The sequence below is a fragment of the Trichoderma virens genome (genome assembly GCF_000170995.1).
Source record: "Trichoderma virens Gv29-8 chromosome Unknown TRIVIscaffold_73, whole genome shotgun sequence".
NCBI lineage: Eukaryota > Fungi > Ascomycota > Sordariomycetes > Hypocreales > Hypocreaceae > Trichoderma > Trichoderma virens.
In genome coordinates this window covers 38,284-59,221 of record NW_014013676.1, presented here as the reverse complement: position 1 = coordinate 59,221, position 20,938 = coordinate 38,284, and the positions used below count along the sequence as shown (strand labels likewise).

Sequence of the window (20,938 nt, the reverse complement as noted above, 5' to 3'; positions counted from 1 at the left end):
CTCATTGCACTGTCAAAATACCGAGTTCCGATGATTCATCGATTGAGCAATTTGTTGTTGGTTACCAATGACCTTTGATCCAAGTTTGACTTGACCATGGAGAATTTACCTAGAGGTCTATGCGTGCTTGTCAAATACAATGTATTAAGCTAACAATCGTATTCTCCCTCCTAATAAAGTTCTATGTTATAACTCTGATAGCAATTATCCAGCAATCTCCGGGAACACTGCGCAATGAACCCGAGTAGCACACTAGGCGTCTTGTCGAGCAAGTAGCATGTCTCGAACACTCATGGGCCGGATTGACGGAAATCTCTTGTTGAGAGCCTTGTCAACAGGAATATCGAATTGCCCTCCAACGACCCAGCAGCCCAGAATAGCCAGCAGTTGGCGAGCAAGTGGCTCCGGGAAAGGGGACTTGGCCAGCTCGTCTTTGTGCGAGGGGAGTTCGGTTACTTCGCCCTTGGCCAGTTTCTCAATGGGATCATATGATACCTCAAATGCGGAACCTGAATGAAATTTATTATCAGCTGTGAAAAATAGTAGGCAAATACAACAGAGTGCACATAGTTCCTCTCACCTGTTACCTCTGAGGCTACCTTAATAAATTCGTTCCAAGTCGTTTTCTCTCCATAGACATACGTAATCTCTTCCCACTTGGGCGCATCCAAATATGCGGAAACAAATTTGGCCACATCGTATGAGTAAATAAAGGCTACCGGTTCATTACCCGTTCCTGGAAGAGCCGCCTTCCTGCTCTTCATGTCGACGGCGAAAGACATAGGCGGCAGATGTGTTTTGATGGCAGGCATTCCATAGTAATCCATGAAAATGCCAACGGAGAATCGCGTCCATTCAAGCATGGTGCTGCGTAGTGCATCTTCCGAAGCTCGCTGGAGAACCGACGCAGGGGATCTGAAAGCTTGGTGAGAAGGTGACAAATAGGACTTGGCCAGAAAGCTTACGCCTTGCTTGGGAGCGATCCCCAGCCGCTAGCGATGAATCGAGAGACAGTTGATGATTGCTCTGCGGCTTTGATGAGACCGATTTCGGCAGCGGAGGATGTCTCTTCAGTCACTTGAATAGCGGAAATGACTGTCACCACATTATGCTGCCTCAAGAGTTCCGCAGTTGCATCGATATCAACATAGTCAACAGCGAACGTCGGAATATTCTCCACGACTGTTTGAGCCTGTTTCATTTAATTCATTAGCAAACTAAACTGAATTCCCAACACTGATTCTATGATCGTACCTTGCGCCCCAGTACGATGACTTTGTACTCGGAAGACTCAGCAAGAGTCTCTACGATGGTTCGGCCAACGTTGCCGGTACCGCCAGCAACAGCAATGGCAGACATGTTATCTTGCGTGAATGTTATTTTTGTTACTTATGAGCTTGGGGATTAATAGTGATTGAAGACTGCGGGTTGTTGTATGAAGAGTTAACAGTTCTGAACCGTTGATTATATATGTAAAGTCCGGTAAGTTTCAATGAAGGTCACTGAGAATCGCATCTTCGGTTTGTCAGCATGAATAATTGGAAACAAATGTATATTCGACGAATGATTAGAAAGAAATATATATTTGCAAGCATGCTTAGTCAAAATACTCTCCCGTTGCATTGGTGTTCTCAGCCGAGTGCATTCAGAACGCCAGCTGTCGACACTATGAGGCGCGCGCTTTCCGGATTCGGAAATATGAGAATAGCATCTTGCCTCTACTGTGGTTTCCTTGCTGACAATTTAGAATAGATCGTCGCTTACATGTGCGCGTAATAGTCTAAGCGATGTCAAGTTCACTGAACACCGTATATAAAGACTCACGATTCCCAGCAGCGAGCGTACCGAGAAGCCTGTCTCTTCCCTCGCACATCAACCAAAGATAGATCAACCAAATTGCGCTTCGACTTTAAACTTACAGTAACCAGTCCCCAATTAAATGAAAAGTATATCGGATCCTAGTAACTGGAAGCAATCGTGGATTCCCCATGTCTCATCTAACTGATGGCGAAGCTCCCAGACTTTTCCCATCAGCTGTATGGCTTGCTTCGCGGGGCCAAGAGCTTGCAATGGTCCCAAGGAATATATCAAGTCTCTAAATATATGTTCTTGCTCCTCCGCAGCTTGGAAACCGCAAACACAAATCGGCCACATGAGACTGCGTATTGAAAGGCTTGGTGAGAGTATATCTAAGATGCAAAGGATGGAATTCACGTTGGCGCGAATAAAGGGATTGTCTGGCTGCCAACCATCAATTACCACCGACAGATAGATTATGGCTGCATGTAGCCAGGCTTTCGTTATAAGGGCGGGTTTCTTGGCCTGGGTTCTGTTTTGTCGCTCACCCAGCTTAATAGCATCTGGCTGTGTCGTCAGAAACTCTGACTGGACCGTGACATCAACTTCTGCCATGCCTTGTTGCAATCTCTTCATCATTTCGTGATCTCCCGCTTTACCCTGTCTCATAAAACGCTCACTTTCACACGGAGCGGAGCGTTTCGCTATTTCCATTGTGCGAATCTCACCGAGAATAGTGAGAATCCAGCCGTGGCAGCCAACATAAGACTCCATGTCAAGAAACCGCCGAGGGTGGACATCCGGAGCCATAATCACTGTACCAGTAGCTATCAAATTCCTGTGGTGGCTCTGAAATTGAGAGGGGCGTCCCAACTGAATGTTAGCCATAATATCGACATATAGAAGAAAAGAGGCGAAGAATTGAAAGGCAGCTTGGTCTTTGCTCCATACATGAAAGCCTAGATGCATGCCGTCGAATATTGAGGGCTTAGCCATGGCTTCTAGAACTTTTTCTAGAGAATATTCACCATTATCCATTCCATGTAATTGAAACACTTCATCTAGCAATGTCGAAGCTGCCGACAAATGCATCTTCCAATCGGCATCCTGGGGCATCGCTGTTGCAAACATTAAATACTGCGTAACGCCTCCCAGGATATCGAGCTTCGCGAAGACATCTGAATGTCCAATTTCCTTATGGTAGCGGTCCATATCTTGCTTAATGACCTGGATTGCAGAGTCCATGTGCCTCGCCAAAGTGTCCCACAGATGTTGTTCGCATGGGCTGCGGAGAGTGTGGCTCGCATCTTTGGCCAGCAAAAGGGTGAAATAATAGCCGCTAAGACTAATCGCACTGTGGAAGATTGCCTTATTGGCTTTTAGGTGCGCCTGTATCCAGCTGCGGCCACCGGACAATGTCGCCGGTTCGTACAGAGGAAATAGAAGCGGGAAGACGGTATCGAGATACAAAGTGATGAGGAAGTCGTCCGTCTCCTCCGGTGTTGATTCATGCACCGAAGCAGATGAACTAGTGCTTGTCTGATGGAAACTGGAGTTGTCTCCAGATACCTCGGGTTTCCTCGGTATGGCCTCAGCCGGTGGACCATCATGAAGTGAAAAGACTCGAACCGCAACCTCGTTGCCTCGACGAGTTGAGGTTCCTTGTTTCACTTGGGCCTTGATAGCCTGTGCCATATGAGTCTGTTTTTCACCTCCATCCATCCATTCGGGGCGTTCTTTGCTATAGCAGCAACTGATATTCAGGTTGGCGCAACTTTGGCATATCGGCTGAGTCCGGTCACATTTTTTCCTCCGGAGCCGACAAGTCCAACATGCCAGGGAGGCCATGATTGATTAGAATTAGGTTCAAGTGATGGAATGCGTGATGTATGACAAATTAATAGAGCCGTTGTTGGGTTATAGTAAAGAGGTAGATTGTTGATTAGAAACTACATGTATAGATTATGGATATGAGTGATTCGCTTTGGCTACGAGTACGTGATCATGATAGAATTGGGAGAACGCGCGCTTTCCTAATGGGGTAAGCGGTTGACAGGTTACTACTGAAAAATGTACTTTATGCGGCTTATTCCTCTCTTTAGTACCTCCTGAGCGTGTAGTGAGAGCGATTGTAAGCCTTTACTACAGATTTAGTACGAGAAGAGCCGAGAGTCGTCCATTTTTTTTGGGGGTCTTTATAGCGTGATTTTCCAGTAGGGTATGTAATTTGTAATGTCAAAATTCATCATTCAACAAAACGTCTTTTATGACTAGGTACTGCTCGTCGTCATTGAGTGGTGGTTGGACATGCTGATGTGCCTGTCCTTACCCTAGAACAAGCCACTATAAGCCATGGCAGAGCCATCAACTCACTAACATGAGATAACTGTAACGCTAACGTTGAGCACCCGTTAATTGTTTTCAAGACTGTAGATCATGGGCATCATATGGCTTGGGTAGTTAACCTGGTATCAGCTTGCTTATGTCGGCATGAGAGCATCTAGCATCGGTTGATGTGCTCAAAGAGCTCAGCTCAACAGCGTATCAGTCTGATGACATGCCTCAACAAGGCCATCGGCATTTACACTGCTTTGAAGATTCCCCCATCCCATTTGACTACTTACAAAAACGCTTGAGCGGAACACACATCAGGTACTACCTTCCGAAACTTGAATAACATCGACCAAGGGTAACTAAAGAAGTTGTGTGCCGAACCAATAAGATGTAGAGATAACGCTGTGTGATACCCAGTACGGAGACATGTACTAACTCTCCCAAAGGCCGAAAAGGTCGTGCCAAGGCTATTTGACCATAACCAGAGCTGGATTTTAAAGGGTGTGCTGCCAGTATCCATGCATTACTCATGCTACAAGCAATCCCACCAGCTGCTAACTGTACCTTTAAATACTATTCCCCCAGGCCAGAGAACTCTTACCGCTCTTATTGCCTCCTCCTATGCAGTTGTCAAGACTGCCTCGTGAACACTGTATTTCTCCCACAATGTGCCGCGTGGCAGGACATCATCACCCGCATCAGCTTTTTACTATTTTGAGACGAGAAGCGTCATCACAAACGTGCCGAGATAGCCCGCGCAGCTCGAATGGACGTTCGAAAGAGTTTCCCTACCAAGGATTGAATGGGGGCTCGAATGGGATCTCGAATGGAAGGCTCGAATGGAAGGCTCGAATGGAGGGCTCAGATGATATCCTCACCAAAACTCGAACTGATCTCGGATGGAAACCCAACTGTTGCATCAGCAGTGCCATCGCTTATGCTCAGACCCCTGCTCCTTAGCGCTGCCGCCTCACTGCTAGCATTTGCACTACTTGACAGCCTGCCCTTCATCTCGCGATAGCTAGCGAGTTTGGGTTTAGTTCCGTCCTGATCTGCAGCCAACTCGAATGCCGTGTCCCAGGAGAATAGAGGAGCTCGCAACAAGTTTACAGATTTGAGTCGTGGGTCCAAGGCTGAGACGGTCTGTTGGAGGCTTGATGCATCAATTTGTAGAGTCGGGATGTAGGATAGGCAAGGACTCTGGCGGATGAGGTTGAAAGATTTAAAGAGACAGTCTTGGCCGGATCATCAATGGGATTTTTCTCTTTCAACTCATCAACCTCCAGCTTCCAGCATTCAACATCAATATTAAAGAACAACCCATCTACCACACTGTCTACTTAATACCCGCAAACCAAGCTACAAGACAACCTTAATATTTTTTGCATATTGTCATCTCCGCCATGGCCACCTCAACCATCGTTGGTAAACAGGATGTCCCATCAGAGACCCACCGAGAAACCAGCATTACCGAAGTTGAGGAATCGTCATCTGCGCGAAGCTCTTCGGACTCTGAGCCGCCGCCATACGAAGAGGCATTGATCAAGAAACAGCAAGCTCTGGCCTTTGCAAGCTCAGCCAACATCAACGATGCTAAAAGGATCATCGCCATTCCCGCTACCAACGCAGACGTGGGATCTGCATTTTTACGAGCCTATCCATCTGCTCTCGCTAACTCGAGCATTTCGAAAGCCGAATTTCTGGAGTTTGTGGATCAGCTCAACCGTAACATTGTACAAAGCCCACCGCTGCGCGTCCTTGGGGCTGCTTCAGACATTGTTGGATTCGTGCCTGAACCCACGGCCCAGATTGTTTCTGCGGCTGCTGGCGTCAGTGCTATGGTTGGAACTTATGCTATGTCAAAGATTCGATCTGAGGTCGTCATTCGTCAGGCAAATAAGGAAATCTTCAACCCCAAAGGCCTGGAAGTGCAGATTGTCAAGTTGAAGACTGTCGCTAAACTCACCAACATGCCGATATTGAACGAAAAGGGAGACGTGGACAAGAAGTCGCCTGTTCTGGAGTCTCTCCAATCTCTCGCAGAGGCCAACGAGCTCAAGACTATTAGTGCACAGGAACGCCGTCTGAGAGCTCTTGACGCATGGATTTCTCCTCTTGAAATTGAGGAGCTCCCGCCAGTTGCCAACCCATCCAACGTACTGAGCAAGGTGGATGTATACATTAGCGAGGCTGAACGAAAGTCTGCAGAGAAGTCTATGCTCAAGAAGAGAATCAGAGTGAATAAGAGACACGATAAGGCTACCCAGAAAGCGCTCGAGAAGTACGAGAGCTCCATGGAGCGTTACAATGAGAAGGAGAAGAGCGTTGATGTTAACGACCGCCGCGCAAGCAGAGATCTAGAACGCATTGAAGAGCGCCGACAGAGGGCACAACAAAAGTACGAAAAAGAGATGGAAAAGGCAGAGAAAGATTACCAAAAGAAAGATAGAGAGGAGAGGAGCCTTAGAAGAATAAGCTTCCTTGTAGTTGTCCCCAAAGGCAAGGATAACTGATTCTTTCAATGTATTAGAGATTTTTGTGGGTTCCTCCCCTTGTTTTGCCTTTTTACGACTTGAATTTTGCAGATACCATAGATCATAATGTCATTAGTTATATACGTGTATCTAACCCATATTTCCCTCTCATACGCTAACGTGCCTCCAAAAAAGTGGTGAAAACTCTTCCGTCTATGATATCGTCATTTCCTGGTCTCAAACTAATGCCGCTTCTGTTCTGATAAATGTCCCCCAATGTTGAAACCCTTCTCGCGGACTAATGAGTTCAGAATCTTCGTTATCCAAACACAAACATCCGGACGCCGAACCAAACACAAGCGTGACACATACAAAGGAAACATGAGCATAAACATGCCCAGACTATCATGCTTGCTATGCGACATGAAGTCGACAATTCGGCAGATTTCGAGAGCATGATCCTCTATGTTTCCTTGACCTGGAAGAAGTAGAGGGCTCATAAAAGGCCCCGTGGGTGGCTGTGGCAGGCTGAAAGATGGCCTTGGCCCAGGTCCCAACGGGTCCAAAAGGGTGTCCAAAAGCAGGTGGATAGTGTTGAAAAAGGCAATTTCAATGGCTCGATCCATGGTCTGGAAGTGAAAAACAGTAGAGAAAGGCGAGGGCCCCTGGCCTCCCGAAGAGCCTGAGCTATACTCTGCCGATGGTACTTCCTTGCATGCATTAGCGTGAGCAGCCTCCCACTGCCACCGGAGCTCGCATGATTGTTGCATTAGAATCGACGCCTTCTCAAATAAGTCCTCCTTCATGGGGCCTATCTCGTGGCCTAGTGCTGATCGTTGCATAACTTGATCTACTTCCTCCATTAGCCCCGGGATGTCGCAGAAAAGATCCTGGAGCTGCGAGCCTAGCGACTTTCTCTTGATGGTCCAGGGAACTGTCTTCCAGTCAGGAGCCTCAAGAAAGCAGCGCTTTCGCCTTATGAGGAAATTCACAATCTGCAAAAACCAAAGAGTCAGCCTTTTATCCAAAAAAAGCCGTGACGGAATGGAGTCCCTGTCGCCCACAATTAACCCTCGATATGTTTCCAACATTAGGTTTGCTCCGAGCTCCTGAAACGCATGAGGCCCTAGCATCTGGATCTTGACGCGCTGCATTAGCTCCATCGTGATTCTATCGATTTATCAATCTCGACAGCCTACATACAAGAGCTGTGATGCCATGGCAGTGTTCCAACCACCCAGCTGAACTAACACCGGATACGATCTCGTAAAGGCAGAGAAGAAATGAACTCCATAGATTCGAGTACATGGATTCCGTAGATGTGTTTCTGTTCAATACCTGCAAGTCCTGGCGGAGATGCTGTAACGAACGGCTGTACAGGACAGTTGCATGCGCCATGAGATCGTGCCGCTTGTGGGCCCGGGCATAAAACGCCTGAGCCAGACACACTCCAGAGACATAGGCGGTCGAGCGTCTGTTTAAGCTCGTGAATACGGCAGACAGGGGCGAGCCTTTTGCTCCCGGCGGAAGCCTCCATGCAAAGTCGACGGGGAATTTGTTTATCAGATGTGAAATGACGACGTCTTGCCCTCCGACATCAGGGGATACCGTCAAAGGGAAATTTACGCCAGTGGTGGAGAATTTAGTAACTACTTTCATCGAGTAATCTGGATTCTTGTCCGCCGTCTTCACAGACGGCGTTGCCGCCAGCACTTGATTAATGAAGACTTGAGGGTTCCCGTATCCCTGGCACTCGCGGGAGCTGTTTAAGCATCGAAGACAGTGGGGAAGCCTCTCGTCTTTGAAGCCATGTGGCAATCAAGTTAGGCTAGGGCTTCAAAACGGTAGTCAAAAAAGGGAGAGAATTCTCATCATACCGCACTTCACTTTTCGCTGCCGGCAGGTAATGCAGCCTCTACTGCGACGCCCACGCGGCTTCGCTGTCAAAACTAGCGTTTGGGGCTCAATGATTGAGAGTGGAGCGAACGATGAAGCCATCACAGCCACTGTTGCACGCGGTTAGTCTGTGTACCCAGTCAAGAAACGTTCGGCGGTTGTGAGCATTTTGCTTTCTCTCAAGTGCAGTTCGGATTGTTGAAATGTCGTTGCATGAGTAGAGACAGCCCCCTTGATATACCTGAACAGGTTAGCTAACGCGAGGACTTCGTTGGGGAACCATAATCTTACCCCATGGCGCTAGACTGCTCCATATCCCTGCTTGGCTGCCAATCCTGCGATGCAGTGGCGGACGAGTCGGGGTTAGATACATCCTTGGCGTGGTGCGAGGACAGAAATAGTAAAGTTTTTGCGGCAAAGCCTGGAGAGACTGTAGCAATTAAGACGCCCAGCTACATAACAGTGAAGGTTTTGGCCTTGGCTGAATAGCCGGGCAACGGGTTGATAATAGTGAAATTGTTTGGAAAAGGCTAGCCTTTCGATGTGATTGCGACTATTGCAAGGCTTAGCTTTTGCGGAAACTTGAACTACGTGTTTTGGAGAGACTTGCGCACGGGGGTCTTGTGGACTTCGCGAGGCTCCAAGACAGGCCAGTCAGCACTCAAATATCTTCCGCTGGACCGATTGAGACTTTGGGTTCATAATTTAGTGCAAAATGTGCGTATTTATATCCATCTGAAGCTCTTGTGCGTGTCTAGGATTGAGTCTATGCCTTTACTATCAGTTCCATCTGGCCGATGGAGCGGCAGTGACATTAGAGAAGAATCCGTCACTTGGATAAATAAGGGGCTATAACTATAGGGCCCGTCGCTCAAAGATGACTGAGTAATCAACTACAAATTAGCCCACAAAGGGTTTCCGCTCTTCGGGCACCCTCTCTTTGGTCAGCGATAAGGTGTGACTCTGAGAGTTGCAAATGCCAGGAGCCTTTTCAGTTGTCGAAGAAGCTAGTTAGCTTGATGGGAAGCGACTAATGCTTTGTGTTTCTATTTAGAGTAATCACATAATTGTAATTGCTGTGCCATAAAGAATGGAGCATCGCTTAAATTAAGCCTCGCTCAGCCCATAAGTCACTTATCTTTTCACGACTGGCCTATCGCCCGCCGCCGTCATGCAAGCACTCACGAGGTTGCATGCATTAGTTTGTTGTTGGACCCTTGAAGATTACCCAGAAAGTGATCAATTAGGGGTAAGAAAGATGTCTCCGTGTCATGACTTGAGTCATGAGTAACGTTCTCGCTGCTTTCCATTTTCTCCAGTACACATCTTCTACACAAACCAAAATGTTTGGCCATGATTACAGCACCAATCTGAACTGTGTTTTGCTGGATTCCATTAATGCAAGTTCAATTATGTTACGAGCATGTGAACTAACCGCCGGAGCTTCTACCACTGCTTTAATAGGGCCGGTCGCTATCATCGAGATATCCTAATCCAGTTTCTTGAGCTACTTTTACCACATCAAGAAGATGCATTGCCAGTCACTTGGATTTGCTCTCGTTAAATCAACTGCCCAAAAAGTCATGATTAATTGGTCCAAACATGCCGAAAAAGAGAGCAGTCTTGATCCATGAAGGCACTAAAGGGCTTCATCAAGTAGTTCCGTTAGCAAAATCCGTATCAACACGAGAAACTTCATCTTTTTATGTCTGGGCTCCATCATTCTCACGATTTTCAGATGCATCTTATCTCCGATTTCTCTTTCATTAGGGAATCTTGCAAGAGGCTTCTCACTTATGGCAGGCTGAGTTAGTGAATGATGCCAAGCTGGAGCCTGAGAATTTCGTATCAAATTACGCAGCTGCATTGCCTATAACGAATCTAGATGATAGTCGGCCAAAAAATTCCTGAGATCTGTAGCCTACGGCAGCTTCGGCGCCAGGGTCAGCTTGGCTCCTGTCAATCCGGTTATCTTATTCAGTGACTTCGAGTGGTCTAGCCAAGGGCTTAGATGGTATTGGAAGACCTATACCCCTCTCATAACTGCAAATACTCTGCCATGGTAATACCACTCTGTTTTGATCTAAATAGAAGAGAGTTTCGCCTAAGTCATAGCCTGGAAATTGGAGAATGGGGAATCCAGTTATCCTCATATCAAAAAGGTCACTGATTATGCCACTACTCGCAGAAAAGTTCTGCAAAGCCGATTGTGGTGAAATATGACCTCGTTGGTTATCAGTCATTAATGTCCATCAGGTAAAGTTATGCTTCCAAGAGCATAGCAAGTTATCCCAGAAGCTATATAGCTAGGCTGACAGCGCTGTTGGCAGCTATTAGCTACTAATCTGGTTGAGAACCCTGCTTAAGGGAAGGCAAGGCATCACTGCCAATTAAGCCATAGCCTGACCGAGCTACAAGAGAGCAATAGCATGATGCTTATTAGGCTATGACTCTCGGATCGAGTTATAACACGAGGCCTTTGCACGAGGCTTACGTATCAGCATCAGGATAACTAGCAAGAAGCCAGAAGGAAGATGCTAAAGGAAATAGCAATCATTGCTTGCCTGGAGCTTTCTAGTAACATCCCTCTGCTAGAAGCTATTCCCGTTTGCTATAGCTGGCTAGATTGCTGCAGCCGGCAGCTATTGGCTATTGCCTTTGGCTGATTGGCGCGGCCGGCAGTTATTCAAGCTTTACGTTATCTAGTTGACCGGTAGCGTGGCCAGCAACTATTTAACTGACGAAGGAAGGAAGGAAGGAAGGAAGGAAGGAAGCTATCTAGCTGATCGGTCTGGCCGGCAGCTATTTGAAGCTCGAAGGTTATAGTTGACCGGTCCGGCCGGCAGCTATTCGAATAAGTGGCTTGAAGCTATTAGGTTGGAATCTTGCTGCAACTCCGAGGATCCGGCTTCTTCCGCCAAATCTTCCACTAAATCAGGTGCTCACAATATCCTCATTTGGTGCGGGGGTGTGTCGGAATGGATTTGCAGCTTCGATAGCTATAAGAAGCAGATAGCAGCGTAGTCAGTAGCTGGACTAAAAGCCGGCTGCTAGCTATAGAATGCCTCAACAGGCACCCCTCTTCTATGTTCAATTCAAGCTTTTTACATCTCTCTCAAGGACCCCAACGGGGCTGATTTTTATTTCGACACCCCCCTAGGCAGCGCCTTCGTGGCAAGTCTCGCCACCATATTGTGGGCAACTAACAGCGCCAGCCATGCCTATAACCCTGGGCTCCTTTTAAAGGGGGGTCTTAAAAAGCTAGAGAGCAAGCCTTTTCCTAGAGAAAGGTGCATATACACTATCTAGATGCAGTATGATTATATGTAATATACCGTTCGCATCCGCAACCCCGACATGGACAAGAGGATCGTCTCTTGAGATCTGATTCGTAATACTGAATAAGTGACTCACCATTATTCAGTATTGAAAGTGATCCTGGACACTTCCAACGCTGTCATGTCATTCATCAGGCTACAATATGCGGCATCTCCCTGCTGATAATTTGCCGAAGAGCAACTAAACATCTCGGGCATAGTGAGATGATGTGTTTATTGACAAAGCTGGTGCATTCAGGCTGGTGGAGGGTGGAGGGTAGATTAGACTTGCTCTATCTCAACAAGATAGTTGCTGCAATGTATCTACGTATGACATTGGCCAATCTATTTCTTGTTTAATCAATTAGCATTTTAACTATAGTATTTGGTTTACAGCGCATGGCGGTTGTATGCCACTTCCTCAGAAACATCACTTGTTTCGTCCAGCTCAGTCTGTCTATTTGAGCCTAGGGACTATCAAAAGCTCAGAATATCACCATTGTATGATACAACCTTACCGCCATGTGTCTCCTTAGTTGCCGTTGTAATGACTTTGAATAAGCCACTCACAGAGTCTTCGACGGTAACCGGAGCTTCACTCATGCCAAAAAATTGTGCTGCCGCATTGCCCATGTCAGTCTGAACGAAGCCGGGATCCAAGACAAAAGTATTGAGCCACTCCTCCTCGGCGTTAATCCTAACTCCATACCAGTTTACTATAGTCTTGGATGGCCCATAAGCAGCATTTGGAACCGGCGGTTGCCTCCTAATATATGATTATTAATTTTCTGGAACATATGTAGTATCAGATTGTAGTGACTCACCCAAGTGAGCCAGCACCAGAGCCAATCGTGACGAAAATTGGCTTCTTGGTCGACTTTTGCAAAAGTTCACGTGTAGCTTGGTATAAAAATACCATGCCATAGGCGTTTACGTCGATATGTTGTTGGATATCAACTCGCCGGACATCTTTCACAAGAGGGTAAGATTTTGAGATGCCGGCATTAGCGACAACAATATCGAGGTGATCAATTCCATGCTTGTCTTTTATATCTTTTACAAGATTAAAAGCATCCTGTTCAACTCCAGCGTCGTACTTCAAGACAACAATATTGCTACCCTCAGCCTTAGGAAGGTCGCTAAGTGCCTTGGAAGTTGTATGACTAAGGTCGCGGTTGGCGGAAATAACAGTCTGTTTTACTCATTAATCACTAAACATTTCACAATCTAGGAAATTGTCGGAATCCTCACATAGTTAGACTGTAAAAGGAAGCTTTTGACTAGCCCGAGTCCCAGGCCTCGGTTTCCACCGGTAATGAGAACGACAGTTTGACTCATTTTCCATGCAAAAGAGCTCTCCAGAAAAACCACAGCAAGGTATACTTTTACGCGATTGTAATAGAGGAAGCATCATAATATTCAATATTTATTACTATATATCCTATTCTTTATCTTTATTTGACAATAGTGTTCACACGATGACAAATTCAACAGGATTCTCTAGATGACAAATGTGATCTTATTAATCATAACTCGGAATTAGCTGCGAAACATCAACCAACACCCAACCAACTCAAGTGTTAGGTTCTATGCGGAGATTGCATGCAATTGAATACAGGCGTTGCAGAAAAATATCTCATATAATTTCAACAATATTTTTCTCTCCGCGCACGGAAAGAAAACAAAAAATAAAAATAAAAATAAAATAAAATAAAAAATAAAATAAAAATAAAAATAAAATTGAGTGATGGGCTAAACCTTTCTGCAAGTATTGGCCTGGTAGTTCGACGACTTTCACCATAACCATTTACAGAGTCGTTACAATGTTGGATCTGATAGTATGGCTCATGCATAGAATGACCTCCGAAGAAGATATGTCTTTCGGCTATGATGAGATTATTAGTAGCATGATGCAACGCGCTGCTAAGACACTACATTTACTCTTATATCTGCCGTCCGCAGTATAGGTTTTATGTTTGCTAGTCTTAGTTGATCATATTGATATATAAATATTACTTGTGTTCTTTTGTTCCTAAACCACCATAAACGCTATGGAAGCGCACACGTATTGGGAGGCCACAGGCCTAGTCAGTCACTCAAACTTCTCTGTCTATAGATGTTACATTAGCATCGGTAACATTGTGGTTTCGCACTTGATTGTGATATAGATACTTAACGGTATAGATTCCATGTTATCCGATAGAATACTTAGTCTCAAAGAATTCTTTATATACTCTGCAATCGTCCATTTATGCGATTAATATTGATACACCGTAGGACGATCTTCGTTGGAGGATATCGTTTTCATCCTGCCTATATTCATTTTAAATTACGCTTTGAATCATTCCATAGGCGTTCTTTAGTGGCTGGCGCGGCCCATCACATTCTTTTATAAATATATATTTTGTATGAGCGAACATTCCTCCACTTCCAACTCATCTAGCCCTAATAGGATCGCGTCCTCCGAATACCGCCTGAATATACGCCTACAGTGAGGATACTTTATCGTCCCGCTTATGCTTTTTATTCTTTTAAATCATCATCTGCAATTATCTGTGTGAGTACAACGCAGACGCAGGCCATTTCGCATACCTAGTGAGTTGAAGCTCAACCTTAGACCTATGCGAATGCGAAATACCACGTAAGCCCTTAACAAACAGAGATTACGCATAAAACGCATCGTTTTCACTAATAATGATATGGAGCAAGGAATATCTGAATTCTAAGCTCTATAGCGTATAAATGTATCCTGATTCTTCGTAGTCCCGGTTTGATAGATGTTTTTCGGCTTAATTCCGTATATGCTCCTAAATATAGTACACACTAGCGGATACAAGCAATCTAAATCTAGGGCTGCCTTACTATACGTGCGAGAGCCCGCGACCAGGTTCGTGAACCACTTTGTATTCTGCTTTCGGTCATGAGAAAATGATGTATTATATATATTGTAGTTAACCTCTCTGCTCATTTCGAAGAAATATAAGCAAAGCCGTACATTTCTTTTTACAATCGAAACGAACAAGATTTATGAAGTATCTGGTCTTCTTTAGTCTAGATTAAGTAAAATCGATGAATAATCAACTGTCTTTCAGGGGTGGTTTCCGTACAAACGGTACCACAAACGTAAGGGAGCACGGAAATAGAGTAATGAAACATACATGTGTTATTGCTTATCGATTAATGCGAACACATATCTCTCAATAATATACTGGATCTAGGCGTCAGACGCAATTCCCTGTTATGGTGGTGCAACAGCTATATCCATTTTATGATCCTTTGAGGAAAAAATTGCGAATGGGCAAGGATGCATTGCTAATAGTAATAGTGCATGCTCATAGCTCAAGGTCAGCTTTAGATTAGTGAGCCACATATGCCCATATCTCGCCGCCGGCTTTAGGTAACTCGGGCTGTCGTATGACCGACACGCCGTAAAGGACCGTGAGATGAGAGACTACTGTTTCCGCCAATCAAGTTTAGAGATGAGGCAAAAAAAGAAAAACGATAAGTTAATATAAGAATGGAACAGGGAAAATTAGGACTACTAGATAGGCAAAACTTTCCTTTCTGACGCGAAGGATCTCAATTCCGAGAACGAATTGTGTCGCCCCAGACTTTCTTCAAAGAGACAGATATTTATCGTTATGACGTTAAATAATAATTCGCGTAGAATGGGTGAAGAATGTATCCATAGCGGATGAAAAGATTGGTCAGAAAGTTCCTGCGTTATTGAACCTTTTTCCGCAGACAGTTCCTTCAATTGATCCCGTGGGCTTTCCGCCTTGTTTCCCATAAGAAGTAGACGGATGCCATATTGAGTCAGTAGATGTCAAACTAAAATAGCTGCTGAGCTTATGTCTTCTGACAGAGCCGATCTAAGCGACAATTAGAGCATGCTAGCGAGCTACGCTAGCGACAAGGTAAATCCACAGATATTCCCGAAGGATTCCGAGTTGAGGAGAAATGCAGGAGAGACGACGAAGAGGCCAGTAAGAACGAATGCCAAGTAATTGATATCTCGTTTTCAATATTTGTCAAAAATAGTCTACCTGAAATGCAGCCAATCGAGTCTGTGTTTCTGAACATGACATGCCCCGCAACACTGGAGCATCATCACCAATGCAATATTTATCTGCTCGCCCGACCTGTATTGACTTGGCGTATATATCCTCTCCCTCAAAGTATATTTTGAGATTGCGTGTCATCTACTGTGTGAATATTGATCGAAATATTAGATATAGAATAAAAGATCATAGATGTCTACTTTCTTCTTGTAATTCACGAGAAAGCCTCAATGATACTCTAGACGAAGCTCTGTCCACTTTAGTCAGCCTAGTTAATAGCTATGAGTTCACATGTGCTCAAGCGGCATAAATACTATAGGTACTGATAAACAAACAGGCGAACCAAGCGAGCTAAGCTTTCGCATTGTTTCCGTTTCTGGTGGTGCGGCTGATGCCGCCTAGCATCCACTAGGTTACCAAATTAGCCCAAACTAAGCTCTTCATCACAATAGCCAACTTTTTCATATCCATTTCCGCGGGCTATTACTTCAAATGGCATCCACTGAGCTCCAAAAAGAGTGAAAGCTCTTTCGGAAGCTGCTGGATAAAGTGGTGTCAACCGCTTCAGCCCCCACTCAATTTAGCTCAAGCTAAGTGGATGGCAGTCAAAGTCTTCCGTTGCCCGACAAACTACAGGTGTAGCCACCACTGGCTGGTGTAACTGAGGCTATTGACCAAGACGTGGCTCAGAACGTGGGATGTAGCAACCATGACGTATTTTGAAGAAATCCAGAAGTAAATAATCCCTCTGTATTAGTATATAAAGATCAGAATGACCGGCGTGACAAGAGAGCAAAAGAATCAGTTTCATCACCCAAACCAGTCAATCAACAAAGGCACTCTCCCGAGCTCAGCAACTAAACCGCGGATTCCTAACAGATCACCTCTCACATCATCTTCGATAAACAACTAAATTTATATACCAAAAGAAAATGGCTCCTCTTCCAAAGCGCGCTGTCATTACCGTCACTTCGGCCAAGGCTGACCTCTTCAATGGCAAAGAGACAACCGGCGTCTTCATTTCGGAGGCTCTTCACCCATTTCGCGTATTCCGTGATGCCGGCTTTGAAGTTGACTTGGTCTCAGAGACTGGAAAATATACACCAGATTGGCTCTCACTCCAACCCGACTTCCTAAAGGGCTCCGACAAGGAGATGTACGAGGATCTTCAAAGCGAATTTCGGAAGAAACTCGACAACATGCCGACGCCAGCCGGGCTTGATGGTAACAACTATGGAATCTTCTTCGCCTCGGCTGGCCATGCTGCCCTCATTGACTACCCAACTGCTACTGGCCTGCAAAAAATCGCCGAGGAAGTCTGGGCAAACGGTGGTGTTGTGTCTGCAGTTTGCCACGGCCCCGCCATTTTCGCCAATATTAAGGATAAGACCACTGGAAAGTCGATTATTTCTGGCAGAACCATTACCGGATTCACCAATGAGGGAGAAGATGTCCTGAACATCATGTCCGAGATCAAATCCTGGGGCAAGCCTCTCGTGGAGGAGCACGCTGCTGCTCTAGGGGCTACGTGTGAGTATATTCCCCTCTATGAGATTATTAAAAGGCCCTAACACAAGAATTTTAACGACAGACACACGTCCCGATGATGTCTGGGGTGATTTGCACATCGTTGATGGTCGCGTGGTAACCGGTACCAACCCCGCGAGTGCTGCCTCGACGGCTAAGGCTGCCTTGGAAGTTTACAACAGCCTTTGAATTTAATGATAGGCATGGATGGATAGATAGAGGTAGTTTAACGAGAGTATAGATCATTACTTTTTTTTTTTTTTTGAAGCTCCAATCAGCCAACATCGACTCTGTCTGCTTTCTGTTTTCACTCATTTCACTTCGATTCCCTGTATTGAATCCTCCCCCCCTCTTTTCCTCAGCCCCCGATTTGATTGCTTCTCTGCCTATTCGCGTTTTTGTTCCAGGTCATGATCTCAATCTTCCCCCTCGCCTTCACTATCGGTCTTGTACTTCCTTGAGATAACTAGCAGTCTCCATTAACTTTCGGCTATCTACCTGACAGCATGCTATCCTGCAAAGCCCCTGCTATCTACGATACTCTCTTTATCGGGGTGGCATAGCCGGCTTGTCGTTGGCACTAACTTTAGCTCGCGTGTGTCGCACTTCAATTGCCTTCGATTGAGGCGATTATCGCAATCGCGGCGCCAAAGAGATGCACACGTATCTTTCTCGAGATGGAATGCCTCCAGAGTCATTTCTATCTATTGCATGACAGATGATTGAAGAGAAATATTTAGACCAGGTATCGTTCATTGCTACCAAGATTGTGTCCGTCTCAAATACGATTTCAACTTTCCAATGAAGAGGGAGGCCGGGCGCTGACGGCTTTGGAGGAGAAAGAGGCTAACTTGTAACGTACTTGTTTCTTTTGATGATCGAAAGGCGTGGATAAGGAAAAGCTGTCGATGGACAGACGCAAAGTAATAAAAATTATCCGTTCGGTATTTTAGTTCAGTCTCATGGCAATGCAGAAGCTCCTCCTAAGCGCGTTTTGTGTCATCGAGGCAACACAACAAAAGTACAAAAAACATCTCTATATATGTAACCTCAGGACAATAAAAATACGAATCGCAATTCTGTGTTTATATGGCAATTGATACAATTTAATAATGTCACCGCCAATGGTACTGTCTGCGTAGAAGGTGCTTTATGAACGTTCTTTGTCTACTCCGCAATGTTCTAGCGTTAAGGAGTCATATTTAGTGGGTGGGAAGCCCTGGCCGATTCGATGGGAGCCTGAGCCGGGCTGGAGGCTGATAATATGGAGCATCTAACCGAGATAGCGTCAGGTACCCGGCAGAAGAAGACTCAACCAGGGCTCTAGTCTCACACTGCATCCATCTTTCCATAGCACTGAATGCGACAAGATGGCTGAACAATACGCCTTCATCTTACCCGAGGATATTAGTACTAGGTATCTTCTCTAGAATGATTTGCATCCAAGTTTCCCTTTAGCAGGTCAATAAATGGCGAGATTTTGTGTTGCAAGATCTGGCGCGGCTGACTTCAGCTGAGATGCCCAGTCACAGCGCTAACACTAAACAAGATGAGCAGCTGAGGCTAACAGGCAGCTATTCGCTGCGCCTCATCTCTTTGAATCTCAACTTATTCTCCTGTCGTCAAAAGTTGAGCGTCTGGATCTCCTTGCTCATTGCAGTGCCAGGCTTCAGATCACAATGGCCGACAATGGCAAGTCAGCGACGGACATCATCACCTACATTGGTGTGCCGTTGGCGGTGCTGGGAGGTAATGCGATACAAAAATCATGATTCTAGGTGAAAGCCACTGACCAAGTCCACAGTTCTCCCTATCCTCTACAACACATTCGCAACCCTCGCCTCTCTCTCCCGCATAAAGCGCATGCTCCGGCGAAGTCGCCTCACCGCGCTGACACGTAGTGATGTCGTGAATCGCGTCATCGAGATTGAATTGCCGCGGTATGCCGTCATGCCCTTAGATAGATTCCAGAACAGATCCGAGTACTGGACGCTGTCGCGCCATCCCAGCTCAATTCCCGGTGGCAGCTGGACAACGTTCAATTGGAAAACGAATGCAATCGGTATGAAGACTCAGCGCGTCGAGTATGCCGATCAGGTGCGCCAACCTCAGGTCGAGGTCGCGTTTACCGAACTAGTTTCCTATCTTCTAGATCTCGGTGCTGTCCCAGATCCTCATGGCTGGAAACTGTTGAGATCAACGGGACTGTGGGCGCCTGTGGGCTGCTCTTTGATGATGTCGCCCGACGGCAGAGAAAAGGCTCTTACCATTGCCCCATTGGACGACTCGGATGGACATCTGTCTCTTGCTGTGGCCTGGTCTAGCTCTTGGATCACTCGAGATCACGCCCATCTCCCACCGTACTGGGTTCGATTACCATCACCAGCCGGCAAATCAAGTGAACCAGCTCTTTTTAGTGAGAAGAAGAGTGAGAAAAAGGGCGAGAAAAAGGTACATGAAGCAGATGAGGATCAGGTTCACAGCGGGAGCGCCAGCGAAGCACCAAGTCACGACGACACCAGCTCCATTGAGCAACAAGTTCATGCAAACGTAAAAAACGATATCACTTGCGAGATATCCCTATCTGGGCTTGTCACAGCATTGGTCCAGGGAGACCTCAACAGCAATATTACGCCGGAGACCCTCTACATCGAACATCTCCGCATACAGTCCCGAAAGTCGAATGGTGTATGGTTTGCGAGCGCCGCTACAGCGTATGGTACCTCCAGCCAGACAATCCTCTGGAACTACAAAATCCCGGATGATATCTTGTCATTTTCCAGAAAAGAGACGGTGCCATGTGGCGTCTTGGTGTTGCTCGGCATGGTGGATGAGTCGGAGACACCCGAGTGGGCTACAAAGCACAATGACTACGGCGCTTCTCTTGATCAGTTCACCCAGAGAACCAGAGAGCAGCGCCACGCGATGGAGGCGGAATCTAGAATGGCCCCAGCTCAGCGTGAACAAGCAGTCAAGGACAGAATGCGCAGAGAGTCGGAGCAGCGGATGCAGGACTGTGAGTTGCTTCCAGATTTTTGGATAAATCTTGCCTATCATTATGCTAATCAGTTTTCGCGATGCAGTGCGAGACAAAATGAGGACGGAGCAACATCGCCGTGACCAGCGGGCCATGGAAGCTCTGCAAAGTCCTAAATGGGATACAAAGCTCGTTGCTGATTATTGCTTAACTTGGTTAAAAGCTCGCAATATTTGGAACGAATCCCTGTCCATTAAAGAAATTGTTGGCCTCATGTTGCATCGCATGGTTCGCGATGGAGAATTCACCTCTACTATTTGCAAGATGTTGGACGCTTGGAAGGCGTGGGCGGATATGGGAGGCATGAGAAAGTCCGACTATCAGAACATCCAAGAGAATCAATCGACATTTGCTGAAGCAACTTTATTGATTGCTTTGATCAAAGACACGTCTGATGCGTTGGAGGGGACTTTGGCAATGGACTTGCAGGAATGTTTGCGAATGTGGCACAAAGTGCGGCTTGGGTAGATTTTGGAATTGGAGCATGCATTGGTT

At 46.0% G+C, this 20,938-nt stretch overlaps 7 protein-coding genes across 7 annotated transcripts; 3 read left to right on the top strand and 4 right to left on the bottom strand.

Annotated features, from left to right (window-relative positions):
• Nucleotides 1–252: 252 nt before the first annotated feature.
• TRIVIDRAFT_152877 (uncharacterized protein) lies at nt 253–1,359 on the bottom strand (the record flags this gene model as incomplete). The annotated part of the gene is made up of 4 exons (XM_014099960.1): nt 253–509; nt 581–915; nt 966–1,174; nt 1,255–1,359. The coding sequence occupies 4 exons, from the start codon at nt 1,357–1,359 to the stop codon at nt 253–255; spliced, it is 906 nt and encodes a 301-aa protein (XP_013955435.1).
• A 576-nt stretch (nt 1,360–1,935) lies between these two features.
• Nucleotides 1,936–3,645, bottom strand: TRIVIDRAFT_192262 (uncharacterized protein; the record flags this gene model as incomplete). Its single annotated transcript, XM_014099959.1, has 2 exons — nt 1,936–2,425; nt 2,486–3,645. The coding sequence occupies 2 exons, from the start codon at nt 3,643–3,645 to the stop codon at nt 1,936–1,938; spliced, it is 1,650 nt and encodes a 549-aa protein (XP_013955434.1).
• Nucleotides 3,646–5,534: 1,889 nt separating this feature from the next.
• TRIVIDRAFT_52173 (uncharacterized protein) lies at nt 5,535–6,644 on the top strand (the record flags this gene model as incomplete). The annotated part of the gene is made up of 1 exon (XM_014099958.1): nt 5,535–6,644. The coding sequence occupies one exon, from the start codon at nt 5,535–5,537 to the stop codon at nt 6,642–6,644; it is 1,110 nt and encodes a 369-aa protein (XP_013955433.1).
• Nucleotides 6,645–6,847: 203 nt separating this feature from the next.
• Nucleotides 6,848–7,768, bottom strand: TRIVIDRAFT_223161 (uncharacterized protein; the record flags this gene model as incomplete). The annotated part of the gene is made up of 1 exon (XM_014099957.1): nt 6,848–7,768. One exon carries the CDS (start codon nt 7,766–7,768, stop codon nt 6,848–6,850), a length of 921 nt encoding a protein of 306 aa, XP_013955432.1.
• Nucleotides 7,769–12,295: 4,527 nt separating this feature from the next.
• TRIVIDRAFT_52152 (uncharacterized protein) lies at nt 12,296–13,156 on the bottom strand (the record flags this gene model as incomplete). The annotated part of the gene is made up of 3 exons (XM_014099956.1): nt 12,296–12,584; nt 12,643–13,010; nt 13,070–13,156. 3 exons carry the CDS (start codon nt 13,154–13,156, stop codon nt 12,296–12,298), a joined length of 744 nt encoding a protein of 247 aa, XP_013955431.1.
• Nucleotides 13,157–16,811: 3,655 nt separating this feature from the next.
• TRIVIDRAFT_59693 (uncharacterized protein) lies at nt 16,812–17,595 on the top strand (the record flags this gene model as incomplete). Its single annotated transcript, XM_014099955.1, has 2 exons — nt 16,812–17,409; nt 17,471–17,595. 2 exons carry the CDS (start codon nt 16,812–16,814, stop codon nt 17,593–17,595), a joined length of 723 nt encoding a protein of 240 aa, XP_013955430.1.
• A 1,614-nt stretch (nt 17,596–19,209) lies between these two features.
• Nucleotides 19,210–20,911, top strand: TRIVIDRAFT_152984 (uncharacterized protein; the record flags this gene model as incomplete). Its single annotated transcript, XM_014099954.1, has 2 exons — nt 19,210–20,422; nt 20,490–20,911. Coding segments are annotated over 2 exons (1,635 nt in total), but the record flags the coding sequence as incomplete, so codon positions are not given.
• Nucleotides 20,912–20,938: the final 27 nt, after the last annotated feature.